Consider the following 14,931-nt stretch of genomic DNA (forward strand, 5'->3'; position numbering starts at 1 on the left):
ATACTGGTTTGGAACAAATTTTCTTTTTGTATCATTTTCATTTTTAAAAATTCTTCTTGCTGGTGTGGGACAGCCTTGCCTTTTTGTGTGTGTGAAAATAAGGTTCCCTTCCGGAGGGAACTCTACGCTGCGTCCTGGTTAGGACACTTTGGGAACTGCCCTCAGCGTGACCGGTTCTGAAGCTCTTATAAAACAACGACAATGAACTTGACATTGACCGGCGCCAGCCCATGACGTCATTAACAAGGCGCCTACTAGTATAAAGGGGCGCTTGTGAATACATCAACCATCTTTTTGTTCTTCAGCCGTACCTTGTTCTAAACTCGAGTAGAATGATGATTCCTAGAGTATACAGTTCAGCAAGTGTGCAGAATCCGTGTCAGAGAAATCTGACACCAGATGACGTGCGCAGCCTGTTTGTTATGTGTTTGGGTGTGAGCACGCGCGCTCTGTTCTTGAGAGTGCAGAGCGCGTCCATCGTGAGAGTTTCTCTCTAAGGAAACTCCGCTCTCGTTTGTCCCCTTTTCCGAGGGAATCGGGACATTTATCTGCCCTACGCGGCTCGGGTCCCGTTGCAGCCGAGGCTGCACGGAGAACGAGCCCGCGGTGGTTACAGATGAAGCGCGCACACGAGTTGAGAGATGTGTAATCTCTCACGCTCGTCAGCCGCGGACGAGGGCGAGCTGCGGGCGAAGGATGTATTAATCTCTGACATCCTTTGATACAGCAGCAAGTGCTCTACTGGTTTTAGCCAGGTAAGCAGGATGTGGCTGTTATGGGCGAAAAGTGATTTTCTGAGCTCTCACAGCCTGCCTGCCCCGCGTATGATGAGCTGTTGTCTGTTATGAGCCGCGCTGCGGTCTGCTTTGATCTGCGGTGAAAGCACGTGCAGGGGGAGGTTGCTCATAGCAATTTATATGAGCAATTTCACCCTGACCATAACAGACCAGTCCCCATATACATCCCATTCCCTCCTGATCTATATATTAGGATCGGGAGGGCATGGGATAAACCATATTCAGCCGCACTCATCTATATCAGCATGTTAGTTATGCTGGTGCAGAGTGAGTGCGTGAGTATGGCAGGCCGTCGATGCCATAACCTGAGGATACGTTTGCTGTCCCTCGGTGTGGGTGGCGTCGACGCTGAGGGCATACGCGGCAGCGGGTCAGGCTGGTGCTGCCTGCACGCAGTGGCAGTGTTGCAGGCGTACCGGGCTGATCTGCTAGAGGATGAAGACCCGTGGAGATGGCTGAGCTGTTTCACACCACAGGCTTGTAGGTGAATTTTGGCAGACATCGGGGAGAAAGATGAGTGCTTTCTCCTCGATGCGCCAGTCTCGCCTTCCGAATTATTCGGTACATCCGTTGTTACGATGTTCGACTAACTCAGGGAGGCAGAGGCGTGCTCAGCGGCTAATAGATCCTTTGGGGTCTGTTATTTCTCACCGGTCCTCATCTCCACCCGAACGCAGGGGGAGCCTGGCCCCTCCTGGCCTGCGGGCTGGAGGCAGGGCCAGGCGGTTTGTGTGGCCACTCGAGACCCTCCTCCTGGGAGGGGTAGGTCTCAGAGGAGACGTGATGTGCGTTATGGGAGATGGGATCGTAGGGAAACGATCCTCTCCCTTCTCCCTCACGTCGTGCGGCCACCCGCCCCTTTTTTCCCCTTAAGACTCTGGGGCTGGGCTGATGATAGATTGATAAATTCAATCCGTTGGCCCGGTACATGAACTGACATATAGGTGGTTGTGTATATGTATATGTACGTATTCTTTGTCTACCAGCTCCGCTTGGGTGAGACTTTAGTATTTGAGCTACTGAGCTCCTAAGGTCCCTGAGTGTCGAGTGTAGCCAGGTCTTCCCTCGTTTGTGAGTTAGTGTACCAAGACCTCCACTCGTAAATAACTCCTGTAGGGGTTAGGCGTTGTCAGGCTTCCTCTCATTCTGAGAGTTATCCCTTGAAGCCTCCGCTGCTTTTGAGCTCGGCTTAGGCACTATTTATACCTGCATATGCATGTCTACACACCTACTGGGTGTGGCAGTCTACCCCGTCCCGTGGTAAGAGTCCCTCTAGACTCCGCTGGTCTGAGTGTGAAGACCGGGAGGTTAGGGTAGGTTTCCCACCCTCTTTTTAAGAAGATAGGAGCAACCCAGGGTTGAGCGCATGGGCTGCCTCTCTTTGTGAGTCAGTGCACTGAAGGCCCCGCTCCCCAGGGCCCTGTCAAAAAGGGAAAGAAAGAAGTTTCTTTAGTGAGAGAGGAAAGTTTAGAAACCCCCCCCCTAAGTGTGAGGATTTTTTCAGGCCTCCTCTCTCTGAGAGTTGCGCTGACGAGATGCCCCTCTATGGAGGTTCTTGTCTAGGCTGATTTCTCACAGTTCTATCAGATTTGGGCAGTTCTGGGAGCTGGTAGGCTCTCGTGAGCCTCGCTCTACACCGAAGCTTACAGTGTTAGGTCCTCCTTGGCGGAAGCCCTGGTCTGGACCTCCAGGTTTCACCTTTTGAACCCTGTATAGGCGCTTACAGCTCTGTCCAGATAGCATTTAGGGGGTTGAGTGTAGTAGGTCTCCCCTCATTATTAATGAGCTCTGTTGGTTAGCACCTCCACTCCTAGACTTTCCTGCCTCGGTGAGCGTTGTCAGGGTGCTGCAGGCTTCCTCTCGATCGAGAGTCCTTCTGTAGGAGCCTCCGCTCTTCGCTGCTGCTGATCAGACCTCCTTTCGCCTAGTGGCGTCATGATGTAGGTCGGGCGACTGGTCTTCCCTATGGTTTAGACTTAGAATGGTTAGATGTGTTCTCCTGCTTGAGAACCGTCCAGTTGCAGCCTTCGCTCCCCTCAGTGCTCCGCTTACAAGTACATACTCGTGGTATTTAGCTGGTAGGCCTGCTTAGGCCTCGCTAACTGCTGTGCTCTGTGCTTTGAGCCCTCTGCCAAAGCTGAGTATTGTTAAGGCTCTCTCTTTCCAGACTTGAAGCCTCCACTCTACAGATTCCTGTGATGTGGGTTCATGTACTTGTAGCGTTGAGTGTAGCCAGGTCTCCCCTCAGTGGGTTTTTCGTAAGACCTCCACTCTCGAGCATCTCTCGCTAGGGACTATTAGAATACCGCTCACCAAGACCGAGTGTTGTCAGGCTTTTTTCTCTCTGTGAGATTCGTTTCAAAGCCTCCACTCTACAGGGCCCTGCTCTGAGCATTTGGGCCCTGCTGTGAGTCCCGGTATTCTCTGAGCGTTGAGTGTAGCTAGGTCTCCCCTCACTAAAAATATTTGGGTGAGATCTCCACTCCATAGAGCTAGGAGATTGAGCGTTGCTAGGCTTCCCCTCATCCGAGGGTCTCTGTGAAGCCTCCGTTCCCCTGAAGCTCCGCTCCGGGTACTTTCAGACGTGAGTGTAGCTAGATCTCCCCTCACTGTATATTTGGTGTGAGATCTCCACTCTGTAGAGCTGGGAGGTTGAGCGTTGTCAGGTGTTCCTCTCATTCTGAGAGTCTCTATGAAGGCCTCCGTTCCCCAGAAGCTCCGTTTTTAGTACCTCCAAGCGTGAGTGTAGCCAGGTCTCTCCTCACTTAGAGCGTTGAGGCCTCCACTCGTAAAGAGCTGGCGGATTGAGCGTGTTGGGGCTTCCCCTCTGGTGAGGCCCCCGTTCTCCAGAAGCTCCGCTTCCAGTCTTTCCCTCCAGGCGTGAGTGTAGTCAGGTCTCCCCTCACGAAGGGTTATTGAGATCTCCACTCCTAAGAGCTAGTGGATTGAACGTTGTCAGGTTTCCTCTCTTCCTGAGAGTCTGTTGTGAAGCCTCCGTTCTCCAGAAGCTCCGCCTTCAGTACTTTAGGCGTGAGTGTAGCCAGGTCTCCCCTCACTGAAGGGGTTATTTTGAGACCTCCACTCCTGAGAGCTAGTGGAGTGAACGTTGTCAAGGTTTCCTCTCCCTAGAGAGTCTTCTGCGAAGCCTCCGTTCTCCAGAAGCTCCGCCTCTGTACTTACAAGCATGAGTGTAGTCAGGTCTCCCCTCATACAAGGGTTTATGTTTGAGACCTCCACTCTTACAGAGCTCCGAAGCTCCAGGCTTTGCTGTCGCCTGTGATAATTATATGGTGTTTCCCTCGCTATGCTCTGGGCACCTCCTCAAACCCACAGTAAGTGGTGAGTACTCACGCGAAGCTTTTGAGCACTCCTTAAAACCCACGTGAAGTGGTAAGTGCACACGCAAGTCCTTGGGCACTTTCTAAAATCCACATGAGTGGTAAAGATTCCCCCCTAAGGTTGGGTTCTTTTGTAAAATCCTGTATGGTATGGGTTACGCATTATCCTCCGTTCCCATTCTAGAGTTGGTTCTAAAAACCCCTGGGTTTTTCCAACTCCACTACAGACAGCACTACTTATAGGATCGAGTGTCGCTAGGCTTCCTCTCATCTAGAGAGTCTTCTTGCAGAAGCCTCCACTCTCCTGAGAACTCCACTTAAGTGGTTCTATTGCTTAGGCTCCTGGAGCCTCATGGATCACCTCCAGTGTTGAGTGTAGTTAGGTCTCCGACCTCCACTCCCAGAGTTCCCCGCAAGCACAGAGTGTTGCTAGGCTTTCTCTCGATTAGAGAGTCTCTTTAGAGCCTCCGCTCCTCAGAACCCCCGTCTAGTGTGAAGGCTTAAGGGTAAGCTTCACTACTAGCGGTGAGTGTAGGTAGGCCTACTCTCGCTTAGAAGTATCAGGCCTCCACTCCTAGGAGTTCCGTGCTTGGGTGGCCGAGCCAGCTGTGACGTCGGCCCGAGCGATTCTCGCAGGTAGTGGGGAGTGATGTTCCTTCTTGACTCCTCAATCAGTCAGTTGTTCACTTACTCCTCAGCATGGCGGCGTGGGTATATCGTTCCCAAAGTGTCCTAACCAGGACGCAGCGTAGAGTTCCCTCCGGAAGGGAACGTCTCAGGTTACGTAGGTAACCCTAGTTCCCTGAGGACAGGGAACGAGACGCTGCGTCTCGTAGCCATGCTTCGGGCCCCACTTACGTCTCCATCAGACAAAAAGATGGTTGATGTATTCACAAGCGCCCCTTTATACTAGTAGGCGCCTTGTTAATGACGTCATGGGCTGGCGCCGGTCAATGTCAAGTTCATTGTCGTTGTTTTATAAGAGCTTCAGAACCGGTCACGCTGAGGGCAGTTCCCAAAGTGTCCTAACCAGGACGCAGCGTCTCGTTCCCTGTCCTCAGGGAACTAGGGTTACCTACGTAACCTGAGACGTTTTTATGGAAGCCTCTTTTTGCTGCTAAATAATAAAATAGATTATTGCAACTTTTTATTTTAATATTCAGACTTTTGACGTGACATGAAATCTCACAATTGCGAGAAATAAAGTCAGAATTGGGAGATAAAAATTCACAATTCTGATTTTTTTCACCCTCAAAATTGTGTTATATAAACTCACACTTTATTTTTCACATTTGTGAGTTTACATCACACAATTTTGAATTCAAAATCTGAATTGTGAGATAAAAACTCATAATTCTGACCATTTTCTCAGAACTGAGATATAAACTTGCTATTGCAAGTTATAAAGTCCAGTTTTGAGGGGAAAAAAGACTGAATGTTTTTAGAATTGTGAGTTTATATCTGACAATTCTGACTTAATACCTCACAATTGCATGTTACACAGTCAGAACTGAGATATAAACAGTTGCGTGTTAGAAAGTCAGAATTGCGAGATATAAACTCACAATCCTGAGAACATATCAGAAAAAAACTATTCTGACTTAACAACTCACAATTGCATTACACAGCCAGAACTGTGAGATATAAACAATTGCGTATTAGAAAGTCAGAATTGCGAGATATAAACTCACAATACTGAGAACATATCAGAAAAACCTGTTCTGACTTAATAGCTCACAGTTGCACGCAGAATTGTTAGATATAAACTCGAAATTCTGAGAACATATCAGGAAAATTGTTCTGAATTAGTAATTCTAATACTAATACTATAAAGTAGTAGTTGAGTGTTAGAAAGTCAGAATTGCAAGATATAAACCTGCAATAAACTGATATAAACTCCCAGTCCTGAGAACATATCAGGAAAAACTATTCTGATTTAATAACTTACAATTGCATGTTATACAGTCAGAATTGTGAGATATAAACTCGCAATTCTGAGAACATATCAGAAAAAAACAGTTCTGACTTAATAATTCGCAACTGCATGTTATACAGAATTGCGAGATGTAAACTCGCAATCCTGAGAACATATCAGAGAAAAACTATTCTGACTTAATAACTCACATTTGCATGTTATACAGTCAGATTTGTGAGATATAAACTCACAATCCTAAGAACATAACAGAAAAAAACAATTTTGACCTAATAACACGCAATTGCATGTTAGAAAGTCAGAATTGCCGAGATATAAACTCCCAATCCTGAGAACATATCAGAATAAAAACTATTCTGACTTAATACCTCACAATTGCATGTTATACAGTCAGAATTGTGAGATGTAAACTCACAATCCTGAGAACATAAAAAAAAAAAAAAATCTGAATATGCCAAAATGCAACCTGGGCTGTTTTTTTTTACTGTAAATGAGACAAACTTATATCTAAAAGCATAATTACGACAGACGAGCCGTTTTTGAGATTGACTGTGATTTAGTTTTGTGGTCAATGGCCGGTGAATGGGAATACTAGGGGCATACATTTGAGCGCATCAAAATCGATATTTTTACAACACTAAGAAGGCTCGACACACCATGACACTTTGCTCGAAGTATCGCCTGGGTCTCTACACATGAACTCCAGCAATGAGAACATTGTTTGTGTACACAGAGTTTACTAAAAAGAAAGTTTTTTAACAACTCACTTACACTGTTTGGGTTTCCGCTCGCAGCCGTCTTGCCAGTCAAGGAGTGTCGATCTCCGAATACGAATGAATGGACTCCATAGGACGAAATATTAGGCTTATATGAGGCTCTTTTTACAACTAGAAGTTTAATATTGTTTTTCACTTGTGACAAAACAACGAATTAGCCATGCATTTATATGGAAATATGCTTTAGGAGCTATCCATCCTCGCACTCGGAGATCGACACTTCTTGACTGGCAAGATGGCCGCGAGCGGAAACTCAAACAGTGAAAGTGAGTTGTTCAAAACCTTTCTTTTTAGTAAACTCTGTGTACACAAACAATGTTCTCATTGCTGGAGTTCATGTGTAGAGACCCAGGTGATACTTCGAGTAAAGTGTCATGGTGTGTCGAGCCTTCTTAGTGTTGTAAAAATAACGATTTTGATGCGCTCAAATGTATGCCCCTAGTATTCCCATTCACCGGCCACTGACCACAAAACTAAATCACGGTCAATCTCAAAAACGGCTCGTTTGTCGTAATTATGCTTTTAGATATAAGTTTGTCTCGTTTACAGTAAAAAAAAAACAGCCCAGGTTGCATTTTGGCAACAGTTATCCTTTAATAACTCATGATTGCATGTTATAAAGTTAGAATTGCGAGATATAATGTTAGATTTGCAAATTTATATTTCACAATTCTGAGAAAAAATTCTTATTGCAAGATGTAAACTTGCAATTGTGAGATCAGAAAAATATCAGAATTGTGAGATAAAAAGTCACAATGACTTTTTTATATTTTATTCATTGGTGCAAACGATCTTCTATACGTTTCAAAGCTAATTTGAAGAAGATGAATGTTTGTGCTGGATAGAATGACACTAATGTAAATTAAATGTACACGCCATAGCACAGCATAGCACTGCACAGATTGTGCCTGGTTAGGCAGTTTGCTGGTTGTTAAAGCTGAGATAAATGTTTAGTGAATTCACCCCACAGTATACAGGTGTAATTTCTGAACCATAGTATCCTGCTGCTTTCAAAGCACAAGGATATCCATGGCTTGGTTTGTGGACAAGACAAGAGGATGTATTTTGACACACCTGCATCGCATCAGCCCATGTAACGGTCAAACAACATGACATGGCTGTTGTTCCTGATTGACATGAGGGGTAATCAGCCTGTCCGCTTCTGACTGGGCCACCAGTAGGGTTTCCGTCTGACAGAAAATGCTTGCTTGAGAAAGTAAATCACATTTCGAACTTAAGAGTTTCAGTTTGCTGTACAATTTCCTGTACTTTTCTGTAAAATCATTGACTAATTTTGCACCTAAGATACATTAATATATTTAAGCTAGTGAGGCAGTTATGCAACATTTCAGCCTTGGATGGACATTGTTGCAGTTCATATGGTACCAAACGGTGTGGGTCCATCCGCTATATTTCACTCAGTAATTTTATTCGCACTGTAAGTGATTGCGCGTGAAGCCCATCAGTGGGATGTGCTGTGCTGTCTGAGCTAACAGATGAAGAGGCCATACTGGCGTCATACCTCTGAGAGTCCATCAGCTTAATAAAAGTGTCACGCCGGTTGATTTGTTGTGTCTGTTAATAACAGAAGCAAAGGGTTCGACGGGAAAGAGATTAAACAGACGGCTAGAACTGACATACAGGTGCTGTCATTTGTCTTCACTCATCCAGCTTCCCAACCTTATACATTTCTTCTCATTTTCTCTGTATGTCACACACAAACTATCTCCAGAGATATTTACACTGCAGTGCTGCTCCTGAGCTGTGGGGATGTACAGTATTGATGAGAATGAGATTTGAGATCTCCTCAGTCTGGGAGCTTTAGGATGTTCTGGCTCGGTCTGGCAACAAACGCAGTATTGAGGACGACAACTGCATTAATTTTCAGGACTGAATTACATTATTGTTCTGAATTTGTGTGGTGATGTTAGGGAAGCTACTTTAAAAGGGTAATTTAACAAAACTACTTATAATGTAAGCACTTACATTTCAGTAAAACTACTCAGCTGAAAAAGTGTTTTTTAATATAATTATATTATATCAGATTGGATCAGGATAAAAATGATTATATATTTATTTTAGAATTTAATAAAAAAACGTCTCACAAACAAAGGGGTTTTAAAATCAATTAATCTTAGTTAGGATGAAATTAATACTTTTATTCACAAAGGTGCATTAAATTGATCAAAAATGGACAGACATTTGTTACAAAAGATTTGTATTAGGGTACAACTGGGGCTTAAGGCACACCCTAAGAAAAAAATGTGCTTTTCACTGATTGAATCATACACTTTTTATTTCTTTGTAGGGTGGTTGTGTCCACACACTGCTAAGACACATTTATAAGCAAACACCATATAAAAGTACATTTTGTATCCAATGTCCCCTGAAGAAAATGTATCAAGGTCTCCACGTAAATTATTACGTAGATTATTACTGTATTTCTATGAATTAAATGCAGCCTTTGTGAGCATAAGATACTTATTTGAAAAACGTTATTTCATTTGATGAATGGAAATGTCAAAATAACAGCATTTACTTATATTTTGAATCTTTTTTTTTCTGTAAGAGTGTAAATGTCAATTTAATGCATTTCTGCTGAATACAAGTATTGGAATGCTTTCAGAAAAAAATTAAATACCTTTGGCCATGTAGTGTATACAGTATATATTAAGTCTACTGGGTATCTTGACTGTCCTTGACAGCCAGAGATTATGCCTGTAATGAAAGGGCAATCAAGACTTACTGAAGATGCTCGTTAGTAACAGCAACATTCATCTGGGGCAAGCGAACTGCAATTGCACCTGGGAACCGAACACACAGGAAATACATTAATATCATGGAAGCAACTGGGCAGTTGAGTATAAATGTTTCCCTCTACAAATCATGAGGAGATTGGAGGCCATTAGGCTCTCTGACGATGGAGCCATAGGAAGCCACGGCTCATTAAGGCAGATTGCAAATGTCATTTTGCTGCTTCCTCCCTGGCCTTGTATTGAAGGATTGCAACGAAATTAATTTTGCATAGAGTCTGGGTTTTGAATCGAAGCCAAAGCACGCATGACCCACGGCAAGTGTGATTAAATCACTGGTGGGGCTTTCAGAAGGAAGGTCAACCAAAGCGCATTAAGACTGATTCCTTCAACCCTGTTCCCACCCAGCTTCTAGCCGGTCGCCAAAGATCGCCATCTTTTATCTAAATAACTCTCTCCCTGTTCCATTCCCTAGATTGCCTGTTTGTAACTGACTATTTCACCCGGACGCCTCGCAAGCTCAACGCCTACCGCTCTTTTGCCAGTGTGGAGCTGTTCCACTTCAACGTGCCTGAAGACACCGTGGTGGCTGTTTGGAATCTCATCACCTTCAAGGAGCAAGGGGGCACCTTCGGAGACAGCTGCCCAGACCGCAATGTGACAGTGTGAGTTGGCTACACCTCCAGGTTACATCCATTGAGGGTTTTTGGGGGGGTGTGCAGACAAGGACAAGAGCGTAATGAGGTCGGATATGTCCAATCAGCATTTCAGATGAGGGGGGGGGGGGGGGGGGGGGTGGTATGTAAAAGCCAAATGTCATATGCGTGAATATAATGACCTTTCTGATGCGCACGCTGAAGTGTGCTCGATGTTTGCCCTGATAAAATAGCTTTTAATCCAAGTCTAAGGATCATCTCCCAGATGCTGATCGTTTTCTGTGCTCTCCATAAAAAGGCATTTATCAAGTGTGGTGCTGGCAGAATTCACAGCGTAACTGCACACTGGAGATCCATAAGCATAAAATACCGAGTGACACAGATAAGATTTAAAATCCAAATCTGACATTTTTACTAATTTTCGCAGGGTCACTTTCAGTAGAATTGTTTTAATCCATTCTGAATGGCCTCTAAAATTAGGATGGCCCTATACTTTTATTAGTCATAAAAGATCAATGTCCTTTGGTTCTCAGCTCAAGGTTACAAAACAAAAAATGACCTTTTTTAGTTGATGAGAGTATTTGTGGCACAGCGTTGATCACTGTGAAAAATTTGTATTATTTGAACTTTAAATATGTAATTTTTACTGTCATTTTAGGGTTTGATGGGTGTTTTAATGGCAACAAAGTTTTTTTTTTTTTTTATTTAATATGTGACCCTGGACCACAAAACTAGTCAAAAGGGTACATTTTTGGAAATTGTGGTTTGTTAGGATAGGACAATATTTAGCCGACATACAACTATTTGAAAATCTGAAATCTGAGGGTGCAAAAAAATTGAGAAAATCGCCTTTAAAGTTGTCAAAATGAAGTTAGCAATGCATATTACTAATCCAAAATTACGATTTGATACATTTACAGTAGGAAATTTACAGGATATTTCAATGGAACATGATTTTTTTTAATATCCTAATGATTTTTGGCATAAAAGAAAAAATCATTATTTTGACCCATACAATGTATTTTTGGCTATTGCTACAAATACCCATAAACCCATGCTACTTAAGACTGTTTTTGTGGACCAGGGTCACATATAGGTTAACAAAGAAAAAATTAGAAAGTGATTTTCACACTAAAATATTTGGTCTTCTAAAGAGTATTTTATTGTTTACAGATTTGCTAAAGGGAATAAATACAAGATGGGGGTGGGGGGGGGGTATATTTCAGTGCTTTCTTTCTGAATTATTGTTGGGTAATTATACTGTAAATAAACTGCTGGTATCAGGGAGCAGTTAATATGTGGGGCATTGAAATTGTTATTGAATTATTGCACTCGCTTTTTACTTTCACTTTCGAGATTTGTGATCACTCTGTGTATACTTACCACACATTTGACAAGATTCGAGCAGTCATCTCTCCTTACTCTGTTTATGTGGTAAGTGAGTTTTTTTGTACTGTAATGTAACAGGTTACCGCTAGAAAACAGCAAACCATGTTGCTCTGTAGAATGCGTTATTCATTTTTCGTGTCTTTCTGAATACGGTTTCACTATTCGCGCACATACAGTAACCCACATTCTTTTTTTAAAGGAAAGGAGGGTCAAGTTGAAATAAAATTTTGTGGTAATTGACATTATGCTGTTGATTAATTCTAACTTGAATTGAACCTTGAATATCCCATTAAACCTGGTCACATTTTAAGTCAGTTTTACAAAAAACTTCCATTTCCACGCTTCCTAGGCACAGATGAAGCCAAAAATGTGCTGAAATGAAGTGTGAACACACTCGCTCTTGTACATTTTTCCTCCCCTGAACTCTTAGATATTTCATAAGGTGTACTTTTAGCCTTTATTTTCCTCTGTCCATTTCTTTCAAATCATCCTTAAATGATCCCAGTGCACTTTCATAACCAGCACATGGTGTGCTAGCACAAGAGCTGTTGTTAAAGTTAGGCTTGGCCCTTGGGTAATCAAAATGGAGAATATTATTCACCGAATACTCAGGTCTTCAAATCCCAGCACACTGGCTGTCATTAAAGTTCCATCAAAACACTGACCTTGTTATTGCCTGTCACTGGATGTACATCATAAGTGGTGAGGAAGTAACTCCTGGCTGTCTTTAATGTGTGACATTATAAAGAGGAGAAGAGACTGTCCTTGAGTCAATGTTCCAGTACTGGTTTCTCTGACAAATAGCCCCATCACAGAGGTTTGCTATTCATGCATTCAGCATTAACATTATAACATTATTTTATGCTTTATTTGTTTGCCGCTGCTACTACTTTGACCTTAAAATTAACATAAAAGTAACATTACCTGTAGCATTAAGCACAAGTTATGATGTTTTAAATGCACTCCATCCACGGATGCTCTTTGGCTCTTATGTTTCTCTGATGTCAGATTTCTTTCAGACTGCACATATAGAAGAACCTTCTCATGCCTCCTGTTTTATCTCCCAGAGGTATATAATATTCTGAATAAACCTCTCTGGTGGCCTCAAGGGAAAGCTACATGAGAAAGTTGCGGTATAAACAGTGATCTCAGTGTTAACTTCGAAGGACGTATTTTAAACTCATAATGTCAGTCATAACTCCAGGGGAACATATTGCCTTTCATAATTACAGTAAGTACGCCTATGTTCTAGTTTGAACGATAATGAAATATGTGTCTTCGGGGCCTATCAAGTAATATAAATGGCCTGCCTGTAATTTAAATATATATATTTTTCATGTTTTTTACAGGAGTGTACCCTATATTGACTAAAATAGTGTTATAGAAACATCTAACTATCAGACCTTGAAAAAAATGCAGTGAATTATAACTCATTCGGATGGATGCATGGATGGATAGAAGGATGGCTAGAAAGAAGGATAGATGGATGGATGGAAGGATGGACGGACAGACAAAATTCAATTGAAAGATGGATGGATGGATGAATGGATATACAGAAAGATGGATGGATGGATGAATGGATATACAGAAAGATGGATGGATGTATGGATAGGTGGGTGGACTGCAGGAAAGATGGATGGATGGATGGACAGAATGTTTGCTGTAAAGAGATGATGGATGGATGAATGAAATGAATAAAGGAAGAGTGGATAGAAGAGGTGATGGATGGATGGATAGACAAAAATGGACTGAATGGATGGATATATAGATATACAGAAAAATGGATGGATATATGGATTAGGTGGATGGATGAAAGGAAAGAAGGATAAATATAAAAATGGAAACACAATAATAGATTGGTGGAAAGATGGATGGACGGACAGACAGACAGACAGACAGAACAACAGATGTATGGATGCATGGATGAATGGATGAATGGAAAGAAAGATGGATAGACAGAAGGTTGGATGGATGGAAGGAAGGAATGCCAGAAAGATGGATAGAAGAGATGATGTATGGATAGATAGAAAGATAGATACATGGATGGAAAGATAGCTAGACAGAAAGATGGATCGAAGATGCATGAAGGGATAAAGGAAAGATGAATATATATGGATAGACAGAAAGATGGATGAATAGAAGGATAGATGGATAGACAGAAGTTGGATGGATGGATGGAAGGAAAGATGGATAGAAAGATGGTTAGAAAAGATGATGGATGGAAGGAAGAAAGGAAGGAAAGTTGGTTAGAAAAGATGATGGATGGATGGAAAGATGGCTAGACAGAAAGATGGATCAAAGATGCATGAATGGATAGGGAAGGAAGGAAAGATGGATAGATAGAAAGAAGGTTAGAAGAGATGATGATGGATAGAAAGATAGCTTGACAGAAAGATGGATGGATAAATAAATGGATGGAGAAAGATGAATGGAAAGATGCATGAATGGATAGAAAGATGGATGAATATATATGGATAGACAGAAAGATGAATAAATGGAAGGACAGATGGATAGACAAACTTGGATGGTTAGATGGATGATTGAAAGAACACTAGACAGAAGATGGATAGGATGGATGGATGGACAAAGATGGATTGAAAGATGCATGAATGAATAGAAATATGGATGAATATATATGGATAGACAGAAAGATAGACGGAAAGTTGGATGGAAGGAAGGACGGAAGGAAAGATGGATAGAAAGATGGTTAGAAAAGATGATGGATCCATCCATCCATGGATAGAAAGAACGCTAGACAGAAAGATAAATTGATAGAATGATGGATAAATGGATGGATGGACAAAGATGGATCGAAAGATGGATTAATGGATAAAAAGATAGATGAATATATATGATAGACAGAAAGATGGATGAATGAATGGAAAGATGGATAGACAGAAAGTTGGATAAATGGATGGATGGATGAAAAGATGGATAGAAAGAACGCTAGACAGAAAGATGAATTGATGAATAGATGGATGGACAAAGATGGATAAAAAGATCCATGAATGGATAGATAGATTGATGAGTATATATGGATAGACAGAAAGATGGATGAATGGAAGGAAAGATGGATAGACAGAAAGTTAAATGGATGGATGGAAGGAAAGATGGTTAGAAAGATGGTTAGAAAAGATGATGGATGGAAAGATATATAGAAAGAATGCTAGACAGAAAGATGAATGGATGGATGGATGGACAAAGATGGATCAAAAGATGCATGAATAGATAGAAAGAAGAATGAATATATATGGATAGACAGAAAGATGGCTGAATAGAAGGAAAGATG

General features: G+C 42.2%; 1 protein-coding gene across 1 annotated transcript in view; it reads left to right on the forward strand.

The window, feature by feature from the left end:
- The window catches only part of tmem8b (transmembrane protein 8B), a 183,651-nt gene that overhangs the window by 57,250 nt on the left and 111,470 nt on the right, over positions 1–14,931 (forward strand). The window contains exon 2 of the mRNA XM_073840667.1: positions 10,073–10,262. Coding sequence (XP_073696768.1) covers positions 10,073–10,262 — 190 coding nt within the window. The remainder of the gene's footprint in view (positions 1–10,072; positions 10,263–14,931) is intronic.

Source organism: Garra rufa, chromosome 5, assembly GCF_049309525.1.
Source record: "Garra rufa chromosome 5, GarRuf1.0, whole genome shotgun sequence".
NCBI lineage: Eukaryota > Metazoa > Chordata > Actinopteri > Cypriniformes > Cyprinidae > Garra > Garra rufa.